The sequence below is a fragment of the Podarcis liolepis genome (genome assembly GCF_965112155.1).
Source record: "Podarcis liolepis genome assembly, chromosome: 6".
NCBI lineage: Eukaryota > Metazoa > Chordata > Lepidosauria > Squamata > Lacertidae > Podarcis > Podarcis liolepis.
In genome coordinates, this window is record NC_139559.1 from 22,197,224 (window position 1) to 22,221,303 (window position 24,080).

General features: G+C 43.1%; 1 protein-coding gene across 1 annotated transcript; it reads left to right on the top strand.

Annotated features, from left to right (window-relative positions):
* Positions 1-8,513: 8,513 nt before the first annotated feature.
* Positions 8,514-13,780, top strand: OCSTAMP (osteoclast stimulatory transmembrane protein). The gene is made up of 3 exons (XM_083508146.1): positions 8,514-8,851; positions 10,101-11,151; positions 13,136-13,780. Exons 1-3 carry the CDS (start codon positions 8,790-8,792, stop codon positions 13,493-13,495), a joined length of 1,473 nt encoding a protein of 490 aa, XP_083364272.1. The 5' UTR covers positions 8,514-8,789; the 3' UTR covers positions 13,496-13,780.
* Positions 13,781-24,080: the final 10,300 nt, after the last annotated feature.

Genomic DNA, 24,080 nt, shown 5'->3' on the forward strand with positions numbered 1-24,080 from the left:
CTCCTCCTCCATCACTACCTTTTCTTCCTCTATTGCATAAGCGGTCACCCTAGAGATGTCAGGAATTGAACTTGGCACTGTCTGCATGCTAGGCATGTGCTCTCCCCCTGCGCTGAAGCCCTTTCCTCACCTTTATAGAGGAGGGATCAAGTAGAACAAAATAAGTATCTGTCTCGCATACATACACTAGCCTTTAAAAATCCATCTAGCCTCATGGTTTGTGCAACATCCTGTAGCAATATGGTCCCTAGCTTAAAGATGCATTGTTTTGAACCAGCTGTTTCAGTGAATGATCCATGCAGGCTGGATCTTGGATTGGTGGATATTTAACCCTTTTTCACTCTGTTGAAGTTATTCATATTCTATCGGGAACCCACCAGGAATTGCTTATATGCTTTTTTAGAAAGAGAAATCATATCGATTCATTTTGCTCTTTTGAAACCATCCTTGATGCATCCTTTTGTCTGTGGGGATGTTTAGCAGCCTGGTTTTGTGAGACTTCCATCCCCTCATGGCAGAGCTGCTGGGTTTCAAGTCTAACCTGAAGTCAAATACTTGGACCTGCAAACCTTATTCCCTTATCCAAAGGTGTTGGGCGCTGGCTGCTCTTGCCCAGTAATGATGAGCTAGAAATATTCTGAATGCGTTCAGAATTACTTTCCTCATTGCTATCACTGTTTCAGGAGCTGACATTTAAAACACTTCCTGGGGCTCAGCCGTGTCAAGTTCTGCCTCTGACAATTCCCTGTGAGTTGCTTTTTTTAAAAAAAAATTGCCTGGGATGCTTGGTGGTGGTGTGGAAGCAAGAATGAAGGAAGATTTATGTCCAAAGAAATTGTAAAGGAAATTGCTCTGAACAAAAATGTCACAGCAGGACAGAGTATGTGAGCAAAGAGAACAGTAATTCATTAACAAAAAAAACCCATATTAAATAAAGTTGAGCAGCATTCTAATTCAAAACCACAAGCCTGGGACACACAGTTGACAGGGAAATGGTTCCACACAGGGGTGAAGGAAGGCATCGGGACACCCGGGGCGGGCATCACGATGTAGGGAGCATGTGTGGCGTTGCTACGTACAACACATGTGCTGTAGGTAGCGACACCGCACATGGCTGTATAGCGGTTTGCCGCCAGTGCCACTGCAGCGCTGTACGGACGGTGCCGGGATCCCTCCGTCGCCACTGCAGCCATGAACACGGCTGTAGCAGCGCCAGAGGGATCCGGGCACCGTCCGTATGGCACTGGCGGCAAAGCACTATACAGTGCATGTGTGGCATCACTACATACAGCGCATGCATGCGATGCCGCACATGTGCTGTACTTAGCGGTTTGCTGCCGGCGCCGGGATCCTTTGCTCTGCTGCTTGCGCTGCCACAAGCCCCCGCAGGGTGAATTCTTGTCACCTCCTCAGGCATGGAACCCGGGGCATACCGCCCCCGCCCCCCCCATTGCGACCCCACTGGTTCCACAGAGGTGAAATCTTGATAATTTCTAGTACTCCTGCTAAATTGTACTAATGGAATAGCCTTCACTGTGACAAGAGCAATATTCATTCACAATAGCCTTCTACTGTATGGACTGAATCAGAGATGGAATACCTATGCCTCCCCCTCCCTCCCTTGCAATCTGCTGTCAACTGCACCTTCCATACAAACCCCCACACCATGAAACCCCTCCCTGTTGACTTACCTGATAGCAGCTGTGGGAAGGTCTCAGCGGAGGTGTTGGCGCAAAACTTCCCTCCCTGTCATCTGGAACACTGTGCCAATCACCCGGGAGCCTGGGAAATGCAATTTTCCCAGGTCACCTTAATTCTCATGACATCAGTCCCCTTGGGCACAGAGATGGAGGTGAGCTTTGATACAGTTCACATTTGAAGGGAAGAAGAGTTTGGATTTGATATCCCGCCTTTCACTCCCCTTCAGGAGTCTCAAAGCGGCTAACATTCTCCTTTCCCTTCCTCCCCCACAACAAACACTCTGTGAGGTGAGTGGGGCTGAGAGACTTCACAGAAGTGTGACTGGCCCAAGGTCACCCAGCAGCTGCATGTGGAGGAGCGGAGACACGAACCCGGTTTCCCAGATTACGTGACTACCGCTCTTAACCACTACACCACACTGGCTCTCAATTTAAAGGCAGATCTACCTAATTCACACTTGGCCGAAATACACAGCCATCCTGAGTATTCACACATCTTTGAATTCTCAGTGCAGTTCTCCAGCCAATAAATGTCCACAAAAGTACGTATACTAGGTTAAAGTGTGAATAAAAATGCATATATTGCTGAAAATAACATGCAGAAATGCATCCTATTAGCAGAGGAGGATTTAGGGGAGAGCGACTGGTTCGTCCACACTGGGCATCGAGCAGAGAGGGCGCCACAAAAATGATGTGAAACAGAAGGAGAGAAGTAGGGGAGGGGGCATCAAATTTTAGTGTTGCACAGGGCACTTCTGAAATGTGAAAGCCACAAATCTGCCACTGCTATTAGGGAAGCTGCTTTGCAAAATTCACACAAAAGTGCTAACAAATTTTCATGAACACTTAATTCCCCCCCCCCCCCACGATGTGGGAATGGGGAGAACTGAACTTCTGATTGGAAAAATGAGAAATAGAGAGATTTGCCCATCCCCAGTAGTGTGTGCGTGAAACCACTGCCGTACAGCCATTCCACCCCCTCTGCCATGCACCTGAAAGGATGCTAAATCATGAGAAAGGGCCCCTTCCTAAGATGCATGATGGGGCAAGAATGGTCCATAATCAGGACAGGATCTCTGCTGCCTTCTCATGGCAGTAAAATCTTTTTTTAATAATAAAAAGAGGGGTGTTTACAAAGTAAAGAGAAGCCACTGCAATTGCCTTACAACAGCCTGCCCTTGAAACTGCCTGTAAATTCTTTAAAAAATTCTTTAGCTCTCCCCTCTTCAGGTTTTCCACCTCCCTTTCTATTCTCCCCATCTCAAGCCTGCAAATATGTCAAAAGAACTAGTTAACAATCCATTCCCCTTCCCTGGGAATTGCATGAGAGCTCAGCACTCCTGACAAACTACACTTCCCGATTTCATACTTCTCTTTGTCTAAATCCCCACAAGAAGTACCCAATAAAACAATTTCTATGGCAACTGCAGGCAGCATGATTCTGGTGAAAGAAACTGGGGTGTTATTTGGGAGGGGGGTTGGAGCAGTTGTGGGGTGCAAGGAGATTGCTGTTCCTTTGGGGAGGGTTGACCAGACTTTTCACCTACCTCTGCTGCATTTTTCTTCCAAGTTGCTTGGCCTGTACATTGGCAAATGCATAGCTACTTCAAATGTATTAATTCCAAATGAATGGAAAATTGAAACAAATGGGGCCTGTCATGTTCATTTGTCACTAGTAAAGAAACACATGCCAGAGTTACAAAGGAGTTTCAAATGTCACCTTTGTGACTCAGTCAGTGACCTTGGTTTCCTCCTAGAGCAGAGACAGTTTATGTGGGATGCAAGGAGTGGAAGAAAGAGAACGTGGAAAGTGAAATTAACCCTGTAAAGATAACTAGGCGGCTCTTTGTGATGACTCGAGAGCAGAGATGCACCACTGGCTTGCCTGGAACACCTGGCTACACAGGTGTCATGATAAAGACCATCTGCAAGTAGATGCTCATGCATTGTCACCCATCAAGTGTCCACAGCAATACATAGGGGCATGCAGGCTCCCTTGCTACAGACGTGACATGGGATGCAATGGAGGAGGTGGGATGAACATGCTTTTTCCTCCTGCACAATTATCACAGGGAGTTTGTGAATGACTAAAGAGGGCTTGAGTGTTTTCCTCTGCTGCTCTGTGCGTGGCGCTGTGGTCTAAACGACTGAGCCTCTTGGGCTTGCCAATTAGAAGGTGAGCTCCCATTGCTCTCTCCCAGCTCCTGCTCACCTAGCAGTTCGAAAGCACGCCAGTGAAAGTAGATAAATAGGTACCGCTGTGGCAGGAAAGTAAACGGTGTTTCCTTCCGCTCTGGTTTCCATCATGGTGTTCCATTGCACCAGAAGCGGTTTAGTCATGCTGGCCACATGACCCTGAAAGCTGTCTGTGGACAAACACTGGCTCCTTCAGCCTGAAAGCGAGATGAGTGCCGCAACCCCATAGTCGCCTTTGACTGGACTTAACCGTCCAGGGGTCCTTTACCTTTTTTTACCTTTCTTTGTTCCAAAACAGTCCCCACTCAGTCACCTATTTACCGTTCCTTTGAGTATTTCCAGGCCATTCCTCACTATTCCCATACTTGTCCTATTCTTTTTTGCTTACTGTGTTATTTGCAGTTGGGGGGCATGCTTGGGGAAGGGGGAGGGGTTAGATGAACCACTAAAGGGGTCCAGGAAGTGATGTCTCTGTCTGGGAGCCCACATAGGGACTGATGGGTCATAGCACCCTTCCAAATAGTGGTTCTGAAGGGATTATGCTGATTTGATGTATGTCGTAAGGTGACCATTAATCAAAGGTCGGCCCAGCCGAGTGACCAATCAGAAGGCAAGCTGGCTGATTCTGGATACATACCCAATGCCTTTGCCAAAGCCTGCTTACATCTGTAATTGATAAATGTCATGGCCTGTTTTAACCCAATACCGATGTCCTGTTGGATGAGTCAGTAATGTCCCTCTGCCCACTATGGACTGCTCCACTGGCCTCTGTCCATAGAGTGATGCTAGTTTCAATGCACCGGTTCAGAGCTCTCTGTCCCACCCATGGCAAGTGGTGAATGTGGACAGCTTTTGCCTGTCCCTTTTCTCCCAACACACACTTCTGCTCCTTCCATTGCGAGTAATGGGGCTGCAGATTTTCTGGTGGTTATGTATGTGTGCCAGGAATATTTTCTTCACTTCATCAAAGCTGATAGCCTGTGTGTTGGTGTTTGAAGAAGTGTGCATATCCAATGCATGCATGCATGCACTTTTAGCATGCCATTTCAACGCACCTATAAAATGGAGCCCTTTCCATTTGGCTGAAATTTGACAGGTGAAAAAAATCTCTTGGAGAGATAGCAGACTATCTGAATATTTTGTGCCAGTTGGATGGAAATCACAGAAGTTGCAGGCAGCAGAAGAGCACCTGGGTCCCCCACTGAAAGGCATAGGAAACAAATGGAATGACAGAAATGAATAAAAATGAATGCGATTCGAATTAATAACTAAATGAATGGGGTTTTCATCATGAAAATTAATGGTACAGCTAAAACCTTTTTTCTTTCTTTCACTTCCTTAACACAACTTGAAGTTTCCTGTTCTGTCTTCTCGAAAGTAAATACTGTGAGGCTGCAAAGAAACTTCCCGTTATAAAAGGAAGTGCAGAACGTAAATAATATACAAGCCATAAAAAGCATCGATAGCAATGTTGGTCCGCGGCAGAAGAAAATAAATAAGGACATTGCAGAAAGCCAATATGTTTGTTAGAACTGGAGAAAATGAAACAGGGAACAAACTTTCAAAAGGCTTTTTCAAACATTTGGGAATACTTCTCAGAATTATTTGAGGGAATGATATATTATATATTCGATTAATGTATTCTCTCTTTCTCTCTGCCACCACTATGATGATTGACGTCTAAGATAGGTCTGAAAGACTACACAAATATGATACAGAACTGATAAAGTATTGTGTTGTTTTTAAATGGGAGTATGGGAAATTGTTTCCGGCCAGTGCTTTTTTTCTGGGGGGATGCAGGGGGACTCATACCCCAAACATTTTGTGAATCTTTGTACTTTTGTCCATTTACTGTATTTATTCTTCCCAATTTGAAGTATAAAATGGTGATTTTCTCGAGTCTAAATGAGAGTACCTTTAAACATTTTTTAAAGAAAAAAAGCACTGTTTCTGGAAAACCTCAATTATAGTCCCCCAAATAAGTATTTTTAGTAGAATGACAGCATTGTCTCTACTGTAGAAATGGCCGTCATGTGGCCTTCCAGTGTCGCTGAATTACAGCTTCCATTATTCCTGACCTCTGGCCATGTTGGCTGCACCTCATGGAAGTTGGAACCCATTTGAAGAGTCACCCTTTGGGAATTTATAATGAATGAAAAAGGTGTTGAAAAAACACATTTATTAAAAAACCAGAAGCCTTTTTACTTGGTATAGTGGGGGGTGAAATCCCCAAAAAGGATGTTACTTTTTTTCTGTATGCCACAACAGCTGTGGGAATATTGTTAGCGAAGAATGGGAAGAAACAAGATTTACCAACTATCAAAGAATGGCAGATGAAGATGATGGACTATATGGAACTTCCCGAACTGACCAGGAGACTCCGAGACCAGAGAGAAGAGACGGTGGAAGAAGACTGGAAGAAGTTTAAGGAATATTTGAAAAAAATATGTAAATATTTAAACCTTAGAATAGCTTTGGAAGTGGATATAGGCTATAGGGTTAGAAGTAGAAGATATGGTATTTTAAAATAGTATTATTTGTAAGCGATAAAATGTGAAGTTATTTTAAGTGTGATTTTAAAAAAAGATGGTTAGAAATTATGATATATGTAAACTGCTAAGGTAAAGGTAAAGGGACCCCTGACCATTAGGTCCAGTCGTGGCCGACTCTGGGGACTTTATTGGCTGAGGGAGCCGACGTACAGCCGGCGTACAGCTTCCAGGTCATGTGGCCAGCATGACTAAGCCACTTCTGGAGAACCAGAGCAGTGCACGGAAACGCCGGTTACCTTCCCGCCGGAGTGGTACCTATTTATCTACTTGCACGTTGGCGTGCTTTCAAACTGCTAGGTTGGCAGGAGCAGGGACTGAACAACGGGAGCTCACCCCATCACAGTGATTTGAACCGCCGACCTTCTGATTGGCAAGTCCTAGGCTTTGTGGTTTAACCCACAGCAAAGATGAAGTAAAATGAAAATCAGATAGGTGGGACTTGGGGAAGCCCACTTAACAATGTTTAGAAAAATGAGGATATAACAAGAATTTGTTCGTATTGTTTGTCTTTTCTGTTTGTGTTTTTTATTTGTGTTATAAAATGACTAAAAAATTTTTGGGGGGGAAATGAAGAGTCACCCTTTGGATGGGGGTCGGGGAGCCTTACTCAGGGCTATGACTGGCAGTCTCATAATGCTTTTTTCCTATTATTTCTTAATGAAGGGTAGCAGAGTCAGAGGCAGGAATGTGAGTCAGAGGTAGGAGACAGTGGGTTGGAGAGAAGACAGGAGGTGTCATTAAGGGAAGTAGAATCTCTGTATCTATTCCTCCCAAACACAGATGAAGCATTATGAAAACTAGCTGTGCTTCTTTTCAAGCTGATAGAGAAGCACAGAAATGTCCCACCCTATGGTCTATGGCTTTAACACAGGGATGGAGATGGGGAACCTTTGGCCCTCTAGATTACGATGGACCACAATTCCCAGCAGCCGCAGCTAGCACTGCCAACAGCCAGGAATGTTGGGAGTTGGAAACCAACAACATCTGGGAGCCTGCTTTAGAATAATAAAATCATAGAACAGAAAAACCGCTTAAAGGGCATTTATCCTGAGATTATGATGTTGCTTGCACAAGATGCCTTGAAGAAAATAGGATCTGCACAAGAGCCACTGAATCTTAGAGTTGGAAGAGACTCAAGAGTCATCTAGCCCAACCCCCGGCAATGTAAGAATCTCAGCTTAAGCATCCAAAGGTACTGGGAAATAACAAAGAGCTTCTTTTCAAAACAGCTAAAGAAGTGCAGATTCAATTTTTTTCCAAGAGTAGAAGTCTGAATACGTGGCAACAATCTTTTAAAATGCAGTCCGTCATAGGAATGCAGCAAGCCTAAACCCACTTGCTTGTGAGTAAGCCCCATTTGAATTATGGTGCTGGAGGAGACTCTTGAGAGTCCCATGGACTGCAAGAAGATCAAACCTATCCATTCTGAAGGAAATCAGCCCTGAGTGCTCACTGGGAGGACAGATCCTGAAGCTGAGGCTCCAATACTTTGGCCACCTCATGAGAAGAGAAGACTCCCTGGAAAAGACCCTGATGTTGGGGGAAAAGGAGGGCACAAGGAGAAGGGGACGACAGAGGACGAGATGGTTGGACAGTGTTCTGGAAGCTACCAGCATGAGTTTGACCAAACTGCGGGAGGCAGTGGAAGACAGGAGTGCCTGGCGTGCTCTGGTCCATGGGGTCACGAAGAGTCGGACACAACTAAACGACTAAACAACAACAACAAGCCCCATTTAATTCAATTGGGTTTACTTCTGAGTAGACACAGGATTGCACTATAGCTGAGTTTTCCATCCCAGGCTTCAGATAGTGGGAACAGCCCTGCAGGATGTGTGTCAACCTGGAACACACAGTGGGCAGCTGTGCCAACGGTTTGCAAGACACTTTGAGGTTAAAGTCAGCTGAGCAAATTCATCACCAAGATTCAGTGTTTACTCATAGCGACCAGCCTTACCACAGTGTAAAAATAGAACTTTTCTGAATTATTTCTTCTCCTTTTTTCTGAATTGACTTTTGCAATATATAGGGTGGTTTTTAAACAGGCGTCATCAGCACCTACATACAGCCTGGTAGTGATTCCTTAAGAGACACAGCAACAACTTCTAAAGCCACAACATGATGTTCACCAGCGGTGGGATGCCTTAGAGGAGGTGTCCCACATTAATATTTAGGTTACATTTGCAGACCAGATTTTGCTGTTCATCTGAACCTTTTTTCAAGTGTCTGCTTTTAACACACCCACACAGCTCTTTGTCCAGAACTGCCTACCTTAATGGTTCTGTCTCATTCGGTTAGTGGTTTTGTTATCTTGTCAGATATTTTTTCAATATATGAAAACTAAATGAAAATTTGCAGGATCCCAGAGTGGTTACAAAGGACCTGGAAACGCCTTCATAATACTGGGTATGTAGAATCGACTTCAACTTAAATATCCATCTCTCTGTGTCTAGAAAAAACAAATTATCAAGCTGTTATTGAGAATTTCCCCCTAGAATTAAAAATGGTTATGCTATGTATTGCTTTGGGAAATGTGTTTGCTAAAATGTGATTGCAACCAGCAAAAATGGGATTTGCTGCTGTTTTTGAGGCAATGGAGGCAAGTTTTAATGTATTGCTTCAGAGAAATACCATGTGAATGTATGTACTATATGACCCTGGGTGGGTGAGTTGCTCAGAAAAGTCTCAGAACAAACACAGTATTGGGGGAGGGGAGTATTTGATTACTATGGGGTGATAGTGCACAGTACTGGCATACAATATTAATTAGTACATGTCAGTATTTTACAGTTGATAAAATGCAGTAATATTCTGCATTCAATGCAGAATGTTATTCAGTGGCTGACACTCGTGCAACAGAATCTGGCAAATAATAATTTGTTAGATTTCATATCTGACACCACCCGGAACAATGAAAGCATATCAGTCTAAAGCTGTCAGATTTAGAGGTAAAACTTCACATTCAAAATTTGAATGTTGATTTTGAATTTCACATTCAAAACTTGAGCAGTGAAATTGGAAATTTGGCAAATCTGAAGTATTAGCATTCTCCCTTTTTTGCGTTTTAATATTTATTGGTTTTTAAAAGACATCACAGTAATCTTTCTCCATCAGAAATATACACAAAAGAAATACTGATGTGTTGGAAATAAAGTAAAGTTGTATAATGAAATTTTGATTTCAGATGTTTACAGTGATCTTTTGGGTATTGTCTATATTTATCCCACTCTCTGTTAAATTTTTGGTCGTCATGGTTCCTGATTTTCCCTGTTATTCTTGCCATCTCAGCGTACTGAAATAATTTCGTCTGCCATTCCATTTTTGTCGGTATATTATCTCCTTTCCGGCATTGGGCTAATAGCATTCTCATGGCCGTGGTTACATACATGAATAACGTCCTCAAATCTTTCGGTATATCTACGCCTATAATACCTAGGAGAAAGGCTTCAGGTTTTTTGGCGAAGGTTAATTGAAACATTTTTTTTAGCTCATTGTAAATCATATCCCAAAATTCCTTTATCTTTTTGCATTTCCACCACATATGGTACATAGTTTCTTCTATTTCTTTGCATTTCCGACACAAGTTAGAGCTGGTTCTGAAGTATTAGCAGTTTCAATCATATAATTCAGAAATATCTGTTCATTATTAATACAGGATGGAAGTCTGGACTTACTTTCAAGACATTCTCTTCCCAAGGATACAAGAATTTGCCACGGAAGCTTGGCTTGCTTACTCCAGACCTCTGCCATCAAGCCACAACCAGCTATTATCTCTTTTTCTGATGTGCTGTTGCATTGCTGCAGCCGTTGGAGGACTCTTCTACAACTGGATGTTTTTCTCACTGCAATATTCTTTCCAGTTCTCTGCCGCAGCTGCTTCAGCCATTAGTTTTCTGGCCCTGTTGACCCTCTTCTTGATGCACCCTATCCGTTGCATGTTCACTATAATTGTGCCTACTTTAGGGACCAAGCAAGGGCGGAGGTTGCTCCTGTCTGCCACCTTCATGATTGTGGCTGTCAACATAGTGCCAAACATCATGAGCAACATCGAAACCATCCTGCTGGTCATCAAATGCATCTGCAAGAATTCCTCTGAGAGCCTTCTGAACTCAACAGTTCTCTTGGGGAACGCTTCATGGGACTTCAGTGATGCTCTCAAACGGGTGACTGACAACATGCCGGACAAAACAGGGAGAGCTAGGGATGGCCATGTCCGGTTTGAAACCCACAACAACAACAATTTATTGAGTCAGAGAATTATCAGTGCCAGCCAAGGGATCAAGGAAGATTTCTTGCAAGTTGATGTGCTGGTCCAGAAGGTCATACTGTTGGGTAACCGGGTGATTGCTGGCTTCTTCCTCTTCTATCTGATATTTGAGTCTGCTTGGTACCTAAAGAGCTACCTCATAGATCTCCGTTTTGACAATGTTTACATCACCAAAAAGCTAGAAGATTTGGCTCGGGAGAACAAAGCAACTCACTTGCTAGTTTGTTCACCAAAGAAACTGATCAAGTCCACAGGATTCAAGCTATCCCGAGAGGAACTCCTTTCTTGTGTAATGCACATTTTTCTTCTTACCTTAGTGCTCATGTTGACACTAGTGATCATAGCAACGGACTATATCGCCTTCCATTTGGCACAAGCGGCTGTGACCGAAGTCGCCCAGTTCCCTGTTGTGCCAATAGTCATCTCCATAAAATATGAGGTGAGTATGGAAGCCTCTACCTTGGCATTTTCAAGCGAAAGGATGCAAGATGCTGATGCAAATCAAGATTTCGCTTGAATGCTCCTGCAGTCAGAATTATAAATGAAACAACCATAGCATGGTTAAAATTAACCCTGCCTCCATTTCAAAACATGGTACAGCAGTACATTGGTTCTCAAACGCCTTGGTACTCAAACAACTTAGAACCCAAACACTGCAAACCCAGAAGTAAGTGTTCTGGTTTGCGAACATTTTTCAGAAGCCGAACGTGCTCCGTTTTGAGTACCATGCTTCCGTTTTGCGGCCTGTCTGCTTTTGCTGTTTATTTTGCATTTTTGTGACTTTTTGTTTTGTTTCTGTGACTGTGTGGTACCCAGTTCAGCAACTGATTGATTGATTGATTGCGTGACTGCAGTACATTGTTTATTGCTTTCATTTTATGGATCAGTGGTCTTGTAAGATGGTAAAATTCATGTTAAATTGCTGTTTTAGGGGTTGTTTTTAAATGTCTGGAATGGATTAATCCATTTTGCATTACTTTCTATGGGAAAGCACGTCTTGGTTTTGGAATGCTTTGGTTTTGGAACGGACTTCCGGAACGGATTAAGTTTGAGAACCAAGGTACCACTGTATTAATTTGGATGACAAGTGATGTGTAGGGACATAAAAGGTCATCATGTGATTCCTGCAAATGCAGGTTGGAATTGGTCATCTTTCACATTCACCATAGCATTAGGCCCTGCATTATCACACCTCATTTCAATTTCAGAAGAATAGGGGTCCAAACTTGAAAGTTACATTTTTAATCTGCAGTATCACAGGACTTTCAACTAAAGAGTAGTTGGAACTATTCAAAAGCAATTGCCGTATTTTTCGCTCTATAAGACGCACCAGACCACAAGACGCACCTAGTTTTTGGAGGAGGAAAACAAGAAAAAAAAATATTCTGACTCTCAGAAGCCAGAACAGCAAGAGGTATCGCTGCACAGTGAAAGCAGCAATCCCTCTTGCTGTTCTGGCTTCTGGGATAGCTGCGCAGCCTGCATTCGCTCCATAAGACACACACACACTTCCCCTTACTTTTTAGGAGGGAAAAAGTGAGTCTTATAGAGCAAAAAATACGGTAATTTAGGTTGGCTGTTGGTCAATTTCCATGGAAAGACATAAAGACTGCACATTTTATGGGGGTGGGTGAAATGTAACTCTTAAGTCCTCGACCCAGAGACTTTAATCTCACTTCAGTCCCTCTGAAATCAGTGGGAGAACTTGCAAAATCCTAAGCTTCCTAAGCAAGTTCACTCAGAAGTAACTCCTCTGAACCTATTTTACCGATTTACTTTCTATAAGCATAAAAACAACACCAGAGAGCATGGTTACACTTAAATGACTAACAATATTTTTAAAGGCATAGTAGGTTAGACTTTATCAAATGCATGAATATGAGACATGGTTGTACATGGACTGAAACTGTAAACAGTGAGGCCAGAAGGAAAAGAAATATGGAAAAGTACAGATGATAATAATTACCTCAGTTTTAGCAGTAAAGCAGAATTTTAAAAGAGATCTCTGTATGATTTAGGATTGTAGCTAGTCCTGAGCTAGCCTTGAGTAAGTTGTCCACATGATTTTGATAGCATGTAAATATGACTAACTTTCTAAGGACCTTACAGCTTATAAGATTTTAAGCTTATAAGAGTAATTTTCCACTGCTTCATATCCATCTGCCATATCAGAAAATATCAGGGCAGTATAAAACAATTAAACACAGAACACACTTAAAAATCATCATCATCATCATTAAAGTGACTGGCTGATTAAACAGCTGCTGGAATTTTTTTTAAAAAGCTATTCCAGTGAAAGAGGAAAGCAAGATTGCCTGCTGAATCTCTACTGGAAGAGCATTCCACAGCATGGGATCAGAAATACTAAATGCTCTGTGTGAGTTTCTGTATTTCTACTGAATCATTCTCTTTTATTCTTTCAGGCGAAGCTGATTTTTGTGCCATTTTTGGAATATATTTTTAACGGTGCATTTTCTACAGAGCAATCCTTGCCTCCGTTTGAAAGGAGCTATCATCAGAATCTGACCTTTGTCTCTGCTAACTGCCCCATGAGGTGGCCAAACCCTCCCAACAAAGCTGTGGTCCTTGCCGTTGGGCTCCTCTATTGCATCATTTATACCATGATCTTTTTGGAAACATACTCACGTCGGCTGTGCCGGAAAATTTCAGCCTCCTTTTTCAACAGCCAAGAAGACCGGAGAGTTCAGTACCTCTACAGGAAACTTGTTAGGAAACACACAAAAAAGAATGGACACCAGCAGACACCAACCATGCCATCTTAAATTGCTTCCACGGAGGGGATGGAATTGTGTTACTATGCCAGGAGGTTCTTAGACTTGCACTAGCAAAAACAGATCCTCCTCCTCCTCTCCCCTGGAGCCCCCTAAATGCCCTCAAAATCAGTCCCAAAGTATTTGGGGCCCCTTTGGAGAAGATTTGGGGAGAAAATGGGAAACAGAAGTGGTGCTGGACTCTACCGGCACAGCTTTTGTTTCTTGGAAACAAAGGGAGAGATTCAATGTCACACTCTTCTTATTGCTCCACCAGTGCATTTTGGTTTGTCAGATGGAATGTCCCCTCTCTCCTCCCGCTGTGCGATGTTCCAGGAGTTCTCCTGACCCCCTGAGCAAATTTCAGGGGGTTGGGAGGGGAGCATTGCTCAGAGCGTCCACGGACAAGACTCATTGGTTGAATCCTGCCCCATGAAACCCTTTGTTTCTGTGAGATTCAAAAGCTCAGAGTGAATTGATCTTCAGATAAACACCATGGCTGAAAATGGCACTCATATATAGAGGGAGGTGATTTGCTATTTGACCTTTGGAGGGCTAATGCTACATTATGGAATGTTATGTTCTCTCGCTAAGTGCCACTGTTTGCTGTTTACCTCCTTTGTTCATTGCTAATGGCTGGTGGTTTGCTCTGCAAAACCTTGTTCTGACAAAACAGACAAGTGAACAAACCTTCCTTTTTCAATCCAGAGAGAATGCAAATCCACAATGTGCCTGTTCCCAAATGCAAATAACCAGACACTGGGGGGACGGGACAATATGCCTAGTTTTGAGTACATTCACCCTATCTCCCAAATTGCCAGTCGTTCGTTCCCCACAGCTAGCAAAATGCACCAGCGGCAGATGGGCCCCACTCTCTTCTGTGGAAGGTAAGAGGCAGCAAATGAGCTTTCTTTGCAGGAATCATTCATCTGCAGGATCACAGCCCATACATTCCAAGATTATCATATTAGAATGCCCAGTAAAGTGAGGTCACATTTTTGCCAAATGTATTAAAATAATGATATCATCATCATCAGATTTGTAAGATTTATCCTCTGATTGCACCCACTCAAGTTTAGCTAATTGGTTCATGGGCACAGAAGTGATGGTAAAAATAAAATCAGTTATTATTGTAATGTTTGCATTTATGGCACAAGCTTAGGAGATTTCTAGAGCCAGGAGAAGATTCACTGCGCTGCATTTCCAGTGTGGTCAAGAGAGTTATCATCACTTAACAGGTGTATTGTATCTGGCCATAATATATAGAAAAGCCTTCTTTTAAGATAAAAACAGATTGCAAGTCTAGCAATTCTTTGCAGTGTAATTCCAGAGAATCTTTAAATCTGGGTAGCTCTGGAACTTATGCATGGAAGGACGATTTCTAGCTTGGAGACATATTTTTAGCTTCTGTTGCGATGGTTTGTAATGCCGTGGGTATGAAATGCAGGATTGCATTTGTAAGGAACAAGTCAGTGCCTTGAGTAAAGTAACAAGTCATCATCCTTATCTCAGAGTGATTCATTTGATAGTATTTCCCCCTCGACTGAGCATTGCTGAATGTGCAGCTGGAGCCTATTGCAAATGGAGAGAAGCTCACGCTAGAGAGAGATCAACAGAGCTGGCAAGACATGAGCCTTGGGGCGAAGAGGTTTCAGGCAAAATAGCCATTAGAGAACTAGCAAAGGATTTTGGTGCATGTGGGGTTTTGCAGCGGGGCGGGGGCAGAAAAGATATTAGATTGTGCCCCAAGTCTCAATATGATAATCCAGGAAAAGTGTGAGCACTCGGATAACAACCGGCTGGGTTCATTCTACTTCTTTTGGTGCTGACCTTTAAAGCCCTAAACGGCCTCGGTCCTGTATACCTGAAGGAGCGTCTCCACCCCCATCGTTCAGCCCGGACACTGAGATCCAGCACCGAGGGCCTTCTAGAGGTTCCCTCATTGCGAGAAGTGAGGTTACAGGGAACCAGACAGAGGGCCTTCTCGGTAGTGGCACCCGCCCCGTGGAATGCCCTTCCATCAGATGTCAAGGAAATAAGCAGCTATCTTCTCTTTAAAAGACATCTGAAGGCAGCCCTGTTTAGGCAAGATTTTAATATTTAATGCTGTATTGTTTTTAACACTCAATTGGGAGCCACCCAGAGTGGCTGGGGAAACTCAGCCAGATGGGCGGGGTATAAATATATTATTATTATTATTATTATTATTATTATTATTATTATTATTATTATTATTATCATTATTCTCTGCCATCAACCTGGATGAGGAGCAGAATGCCTCCATGTGATGTGGGTCCAACCAGGAAAGGCTTAAGCCTTTTATTTAAAGAAAAATAAATCCATTTATGCTCGGTCTAATGGCAAAACAAACAGGAGTCGGGATAGTTACAGATAGGTAGCCGTGTTGGTCTGCCATAGTCAAAATAAAAAAATTCCTTCCAGTAGCACCTTAAAGACCAACTAAGTTAGTTCTTGGTATGAGCTTTCGTGTGCATGCACACTTCTTCAGATATTCTTCAGATATCTGAAGAAGTGTGCATGCACACGAAAGCTCATACCAAGAACTAACTTAGTTGGTCTTTAAGGTGCTACTGGGAGGAGTTGGGATAGCCATCCATAACACAGACAAGGATGTAAAAAGAACAGTAGGCATCAGGCAGGGCAGGAGTAAGCTGTTGGGGTGCAGAATGTGCTGAGGCAATTCAAACAAAGTCCTGATTCATACGAGCTGCTGCTGTGTGGTTGCTCTGTCAACATGATTAGGTACTTATGTTGCAGTGCAAGTGCTTACACAGCCGGGAGCGGTGTGGTTCGGAGAGATGATGAAACTCTTGCCCATATCACCACCACGGCTGGACCCCAGGCAGCTGCAACACTGGCATTGAAATTTGTCATCGGACTCATGTGGTTTTTGGTTACCGATGGCATGGGGTAGGAAACTGTCCATGGGAGAAATATAACCCCACCTCCACAATCGATATGCATTGACCTGACAAGGCTACCGAAGATTCAACCAGGTTCAATCAATACACCAGAATTGGGGAATGACCAATTAAGAAAGGTGACATCTAGTCTGTTGAGCTATGTTGTAAAATGCCCTGTGGTCCTCAGATGAAGGGCAGTATAGAAATGAGAGAGAGAGATCTTCTTAGATATAAGGATTTTTGTCTTTTAGATCAAAAGAACCTCTTGGTGTATGTTAGGGGTAAAAGAAAAGAAGTCTCATCCATGGTTTGAATATTTTCAAAATTGTGCAGCCTTAGCAAAATATGCATTTTTTTCTTTTCCGTTGTGGCAGAATTCAAAAAGCTCACATTGAAAAAACAGAAGGTAACTGTTTTCAAATATTAGCAAAGTGTTGCTAGGTTAGGATAACTGAACCAGAGCAAATTCAATATTATATAATAAAACAGGAGCAACATTTAAAAAAACATTTAAAAAATTAAAATTAAAAAAAATGATATTTGTAATTTTATTTTATACCATAATAAAATATTTTTGGAAAAGCAGCTGTGACTAGGCTAAAGTGAAACCAATCAATGGAAACGACAGCACAAAATCCATTTTAAAGCTGGAAAACCGAGGTCCGGCCTCCTTTCACCATTTTGTCATTGTCAAGGGCATTTTCCCTTCTTCACAGATAAGCTATCTAATTGATTTGGCAATTTATTCCTATTATGAATAAAATGTTTCTGACTGAATTGGACTCTCTCTCCAGAATGTCAGCAGCAATCCAAGTTGCCGCCAAGGGCCTGTTCCATCCGATTTACGTAATATAACCGGATGCCATTCCAATCACATATGCGCAAGCGACAAACCCCATTAGCTTCAGGCACATTAGGAAAGACAAAATGCTGTAAGAGACGCCCCGGGAACTTTCATATGCCTTCCTAAGGAAACTGCTGCTGTAATCATTTCTATACGTTTCTGAGCTCTGCACCCATTGTTAGCTTTCTTCGTGTGACATTCTTTTCAGATTCCCAGGGCTTTCAGTTCTGGGATTTCCCTGAGATTCTTGGAAGAAGGGGAAAGTCCCTTGCATTTTTAAGCCAAATAGTTGATTCTGCTCCCTTTGGCTCACTGAGACCAGTGTCAGATTAAGGGTGACACAGGGCGCCGAGTCGAGGGGTGTGTGCAAGATAACAACAACAACAACAACAATAGTAATAAAATGAATTATTTGGAAAATAAGAATTGCAAACTTCTGTCATCTCTTGCGGTGCCATAATATCAAAGTCTGCCCCTGCTGAGACCAAGGGCAGATCTGCACTCATGGTTTTTTAAACTTAACAAAGGTTTAAGGAATGGTTTTCATAGCATAGATAGACACATGACATCCTACTTTTAATGTTCATAATGTGTTATTAAAATGTGACACCAGAGAGCAACCAACAATCAGGAGCCAGCATTTTGACAGAGAAAACAAACTTAAGAAACGCTTTTCTTTTACAAGTACGGGCTGAGACATTTTAGAACGATATATCTGATATCGTTCTAATGACATTAAACAGGTCAGTGTAGATCCAGCCCAAGTTTGCAGCATAAAAACAGCCCATTCTTTGCAAACCATAACCCAGTCTATTAGCATAAGAAATTCAAGGAAACCAAATCTCTTTAAAGCCTTGAGTAAGAAACTAGAAAAATTCAAGGTAAAGTAGAAAAGGAAAACCTCTAGTTAGGTTTGTAAAACGACACAAATGAAGTAGGAATAACTGCAGAGTAAATCAGCAACAGAGAAATTGTGCACTAAGTACTGGAACAGTCCCCTCCCACACTCTAAATTAAGAAGGGGTGAATCTCAAATGCAGCCCACATTTTTGGTTTGTTTGAAAATATGTGGTTATGTGCCTTCCCCCTCGGGGATTTATTTATTTTCCTTTATCTTAAATGCCACCTCCAAAGTGGCAGTAACATTAATTACATTTTTTTTTAAAGCTGGCTTTAAAAATCCCCACAAATCTCAAGAGAGCTAAAAAGGGTAGTAGTAATTATAGGTAAGAATAGCAAATGCTCTATAATCTAGCTATCTATATACAGAGTCATATTCCCCCAGACAAAGCGAGATAACCTGAAGGCAAAAGCAGCTGTAGAGATGGATGTGAGTCAGGATTCCACAATCCCAGTAGAACCATTTCCCCCACAGTGCCAAGGATAAGCTCTGGAGCATATCAAGAAGCATGAGCAGATAAGCTGCTGGTTCTGAATCAATCAAAGATCACATTCACACTATACATCTAAAGTAGGATGATGCCTTTTTAAAAAGGGTCACCACCACTACCTGCCACCTCCCTTATTTGGGTTGTGTGGCAGCATCCATGAAGTAGCAGGTTCTGGGGACATCTCATGGGATGTCGGCATGGTCTCGCCGGAAGCTGCCGATACTGTTACGTTGTGGGTGAACATATCAGACGACACAGCGATTCGTCAAACAGCTCTTGTTTCTTCACAGGCCAGAACAGAACTGAACTGAAGGGTTCAGCCAGCCTGCTTATATAGAGCTCCAGGACAACAAAACTGTAACAACTTTCTGTAACTATCCAATCACTGAATGTCACTTTCAATCCCTTATTTGCATATGTGGACCTGAGTGAAAACTATCTACAGTATCCCCTGCTGGCCCAGGGTGAGAACTTCAGTACATAACAGATACCATTTCTCCACTGGCGTGGGGTTGGGCACCGTGCCCACAGGGGTGCTGCCTCTTGGTGTTCCCCCACTCAAGGGATGATGGGAATCACAGACCCACATCTGGAGTGCCAGAGGTTTTCCCACCACCATAGCAAGAGCTGTTCTAAAGACAAGAGTCTGGTCGACAAACATGGTTCTGCTTCCTGCTATCTGGTGTGGCCTGCCATGTCTTTCCAATATCAATGTATGCAACATTTCAGCATTATTTCTGGAAGCTGAGCTGTCCCCTTGCAACAACAATAATTTATTTGTACCCCACCCATCTGACTGGGTTGCCCCAGCCACTCTGGGCAGCTTCCAGCACATATAGAAACATAGTGCAGTGGTACCTCGGGTTACAGACGCTTCAGGTAACAGACGCTTCAGGTTACAGACTCCGCTAACCCAGAAATAGTACCTCAGGTTAAGAACTTTGCTTCAGGATGAGAACAGAAATCGTGCTCCAGCGGTGCGGCAGCAGCAGGAGGCCCCATTAGCTAAAGTGGTACCTCAGGTTAAGAACAGTTTCAGGTTAAGAACGGACCTCCAGAACGAATTAAGTTCTTAACCCGAGGTACCACTGTAAAACACCAAACCTTTAAAAGCTTCCCTAATCAGGTCTGCCTTCAGATGTCTCCTAAAAGATATACTTCGGAAGTAATACACTGTTGATACTAACACCATCATGTCACACTGGTGGTGGTTAGAGTGGTTAGAGGGTCTGACTAGCACCTGGGAGACCAGCTTTCAAATCCCCACTCGGGCATGAAGCCCACTGGGCGATCTTGTGCCAGTCAGTTTCTCCTCATCTAACCCACCTCACAGTTGTTGTGTGGATAAAATTGAAGGGAGGGGGAGGCGTCTGTCACTGTGACCTCCTTGGAGGAAAGGAGGGGGAGATAAAGAGAGAGAGAGAGAGAGAGAGAGAGAGAGAGAGAGAGAGAGAGAGAGAATCAGTAGTGTTTGGCGAGGCATTTACCATTTTTTTTGCTCTATAAGACTCACTTTTTCCCTCCTAAAAAGTAAGGGGAAATGTGTGTGCATCTTATGGAGCGAATGCAGGCTGCACAGCTATCCCAGAATCCAGAACAGCAAGAGGGATTGCTGCTTTCACTGCGTAGCGATCCCTCTTGCTGTTCTGGCTTCTGAGATTCAGAATATATTTTTCCTTGTTTTCCTCCTCCAAAAACTAGGTGCGTCTTGTGGTCTGGTGCGTCTTATAGAGCGAAAAATACGGTAAATTGGTGAGTTGGTAGAGCAGCAAGGGGCTAATCCATGGGTAGGCAAACTAAGGCCCGGGGGCCGGATCCAGCCCAATTGCCTTCTAAATCCAGCCCGCGGACGGTCGGGGAATCAGCGTGTTTGTACATGAGTAGAATGTACTTTTATTTAAATGCACCTCTGAGTTATTAGTGGGGCATAGGAATTCGTTCATTATCCCCCCCCCCAAAAAAAAAATAGTCCGGCCCCCCGTAAGGTCTGAGGGACAGTGGACCAGACCCCTACTGTAAAAGTTTGCTGACTGCTAATCCCTCTCCCATTCAGCTCCCCCGCCTCTCTCTGTCACACAGTTCGCTACTCTGTGGCTCCTTTTTGAAGAAGGAAATTGTGTTGGGAGTTCCATTCACAGAACTCTAGTATAATATAGTTTGGCCCTAGGTGCTTTTAGGATCCACATATTTGATATTTTGGCTGATAAGTGTGCTGGAAACTGAGCTGTTACAATATACTATTTTGGGGGGTTTTTTTTAAGACTCAAACCAATGATGATATGAATGGCTGTGCTGGGAATCAGGGAAGTTTGCCAGGGGTGACTAAGTACATTTTACAGGTTATGAAATGTGGAGTTAAAAAGGGGATGCGTGATGATGATGATTGGCTACACTAATGAGTCATGGGCTGAAATGGTGGACCATCTGCTGTGAGTAGGGTTGTGATGCTATCTTGACCATCTGCCCAGTACACTTTTAAAAGAGTATGGTAGGGATCATATGAGCCAACTCTTAGGGTCAAGGGCACCCAATAAAATATCTGATGGGGCCAGCCACCACCTCAAAAAAAAAGTTGGTGGGCATTGCCATTCAAATGGTTTGCATGCACCACATCTTATTATCAATTATGTGGGGCAGGGCTCACCTGCCCCACAATATTTTATTCAACTTGGCACCCCGGGTGGGAATTGTGATACAACTTCAGAAGGATGTGGTTTCCAATACATGGACAATGTCCATCTCTAGAAAAATAGAACATAAGTACATGACTCAGGGCCAAAATAGATGGGAAAGTTTTAATTTGATCTCCTGCCATGTTTCTTTCTTAACTCCAAAGCAGTTACACATGCACTTGTTTGAATGGGAAACTGCTGGGGAAATGGGTTGTTTAACTCTTCCCTATGTCATTTCCCAAGATGCCCAAGATTCCATTAGCCCTGCTAGGGGGAAATGCAAATACAGTGGTGCCCCGCAAGACGAATGCCTCGCAAGACGAAAAACTTGCTAGACGAAAGGGTTTTTCGGTTTTGTGTTGCTTTGGTAGACGAATTTCCCTATGGGCTTGCTTCGCAAGACGAAAACGTCTTGCGCTTTTTTTTTAAAGCTGCTTGAAGAGGCGCAGTTGCGATGGACCGTGCTTCACAAGACGAAAAACATCGCAAGACGAAAAGACTCGCAGAACGAATTCTTTTCGTCTTGCGAGGCACCACTGTAGTTATATAGCCAAGTTACAGGGAACCAGGCAGAGGGCCTTCTCGGTAGTGGCGCCCTCCCTGTGGAACACCCTCCCACCAGATGTCAAAGAGAACAACAACTACCAGACTTTTAGAAGACATCTGAAGGCAGCCCTGTTTAGGGAAACTTTTAATGTTTCATGTATTACAGTATTTTAATATTTTTTTGGAAGCTGCCCAGAGTGGCTGGGCTTCCCCAGATGGGCGGGGTATAAATAATAAATTATTATTATTATTATTATTATTATTATTATTATTATTATTATCCCCCCACCCTGCCAACGACACACACAAACAAGCTGAAATTATAGCAGCTCTATATCTTTCTCTGTATAGATTAGAACAGGAAGTGGCCTATGGGGAAGTATTGCTTCCCCAATCAAATTAGCACACACACAAATACACAGTGCTGCTTTATGAGAGAGAAAAAGATCCCAGAAGATCCAACCACAGATCTCTTGCATCACATCTTAAGTGCCACATTCCTACCTAAAGCAGAGGTGGGGATTCAGAACACAGAATGGACTAGTGATTGCCACTACAGGTGATGCACCTTGGCAGATAATCACCAGCATGTTGCGCTTCCTGCAGATTCTATAATCATTCCTGCATTAATTGTTTATGCTTAGTTTACTTATTAAGAGTTCGGGTTGAGTTTTGCTGCCGCCGCCGCTGTTATCATTTTTCTTCTTTTTTTGAAAAACCATGACAGCTTGAGAGACGCTCCCTTTAAGAAACAAAAACTGAAACTCTACAGATAACTTATTCAGAGAATATCCGATTTGTGTGCTGACTTCTTACGATCCCTAGACAGCTTCAAGATGCATGACTCACCCTTGCTGCCTGAACCGCATGGCATTTTGGAAAGAAAGGTGATGCTCAGGTGTGCAGTGCATTGTTGCACCTCTGAGAGATCAGGCAGCATTTAAAGTCATGATGATTTCATATTTTTTAGGACTGCTCAAAAAAAAATTTGCATGCTGACATTTAGCAGTGAAAGCAACGGAGTGAGATAAACTCTTCATATGCACCTAATCACAGTGGAAGCACCACTGGCTGTGAATGTGGTGTGCACACATTCTGACTCTAGCATTATGTTTTATTAACTAAACATCAGCCCTCGGCTGTCATAACAGCGCACGGTTGGTGACAGTTTGGAAAATCTATTTTAGAACAAACACAGTGTAATTAAAAACACAGAGAGGCACAGTGTGGCTTATTGTTTCTCATCCTCATCACCCTTCCCTTCCATTTAGGGGACGAGAACGTACTTTAATAAAGCCAACCACTTATTCAAATGTAAATTGCATCTGGAGACAATGATGTATTTTAAGCATCTGATTCATCTGCTGCTTATTAGCTAATCATTTCCTTCCACTCCGTTATTCCTTTCCTAAGGAATAATGCTGCGATGCAAATTAAATGGTGCAAAAGATGGAGTCCATGATAAAATTATGGGCATTAATTAATCGCTATGTCTTCTCTTTTTTCACCTTTCTCCATGCCTGGGTTGTGTGGAATGCTAGTATGCGAAGACTCAGTGCCGTATTAGAACATAGCTGGTGGCCTGAGATATAGGAAGCGATTATTATAAAAGTGCCGGCAGCATCTTATAATATCTTCTCTCTCAGACACACACTTCCTCTCTTTTTCAGTTTTAAATTAGAGAATAGAAAAGACAGACAATGGAAATTTCAGGCCATTAGCACAAGTAATGCCAGAGGGGGATGAGGGGCAAGCCCCCAGATAAAGAGCTCACTCCCCACTTGCCCCCTATTTCTGAACTCGTCATTAACATATGCTTCCCCCAACCCAACTAAAATACTTTGCCCCTTCTGTGTGTGTCCATCCCCGCCCCGCCCCCCACATCAATTTTTTTTCCTGGTTCAGCTACCAGTTCTCCAGTTCTCCAGAGAGTTATAAAGCATCCGACATGCAGAGCAGTTCATTGAGAAGAAGGGTACGACCTCATGCATGCTTATTCAGAAACAAGGCCCATCCTGTCTAAAAGTACTTACGTAAAGGTAATGGTACCCCTGACCATTAGGTCCAGTCATGGACAACTCTGGGGTTGCAGTGCTCATCTTGCTCTATAGGCCAAGGGAGCCAGGTCATGTGGCCAGCATGACTAAGCCACTTCTGGCAAACCAGAGCAGCGCACAGAAACGCCGTTTACCTTCCCGCCAGAGTGGTACCTATTTATCT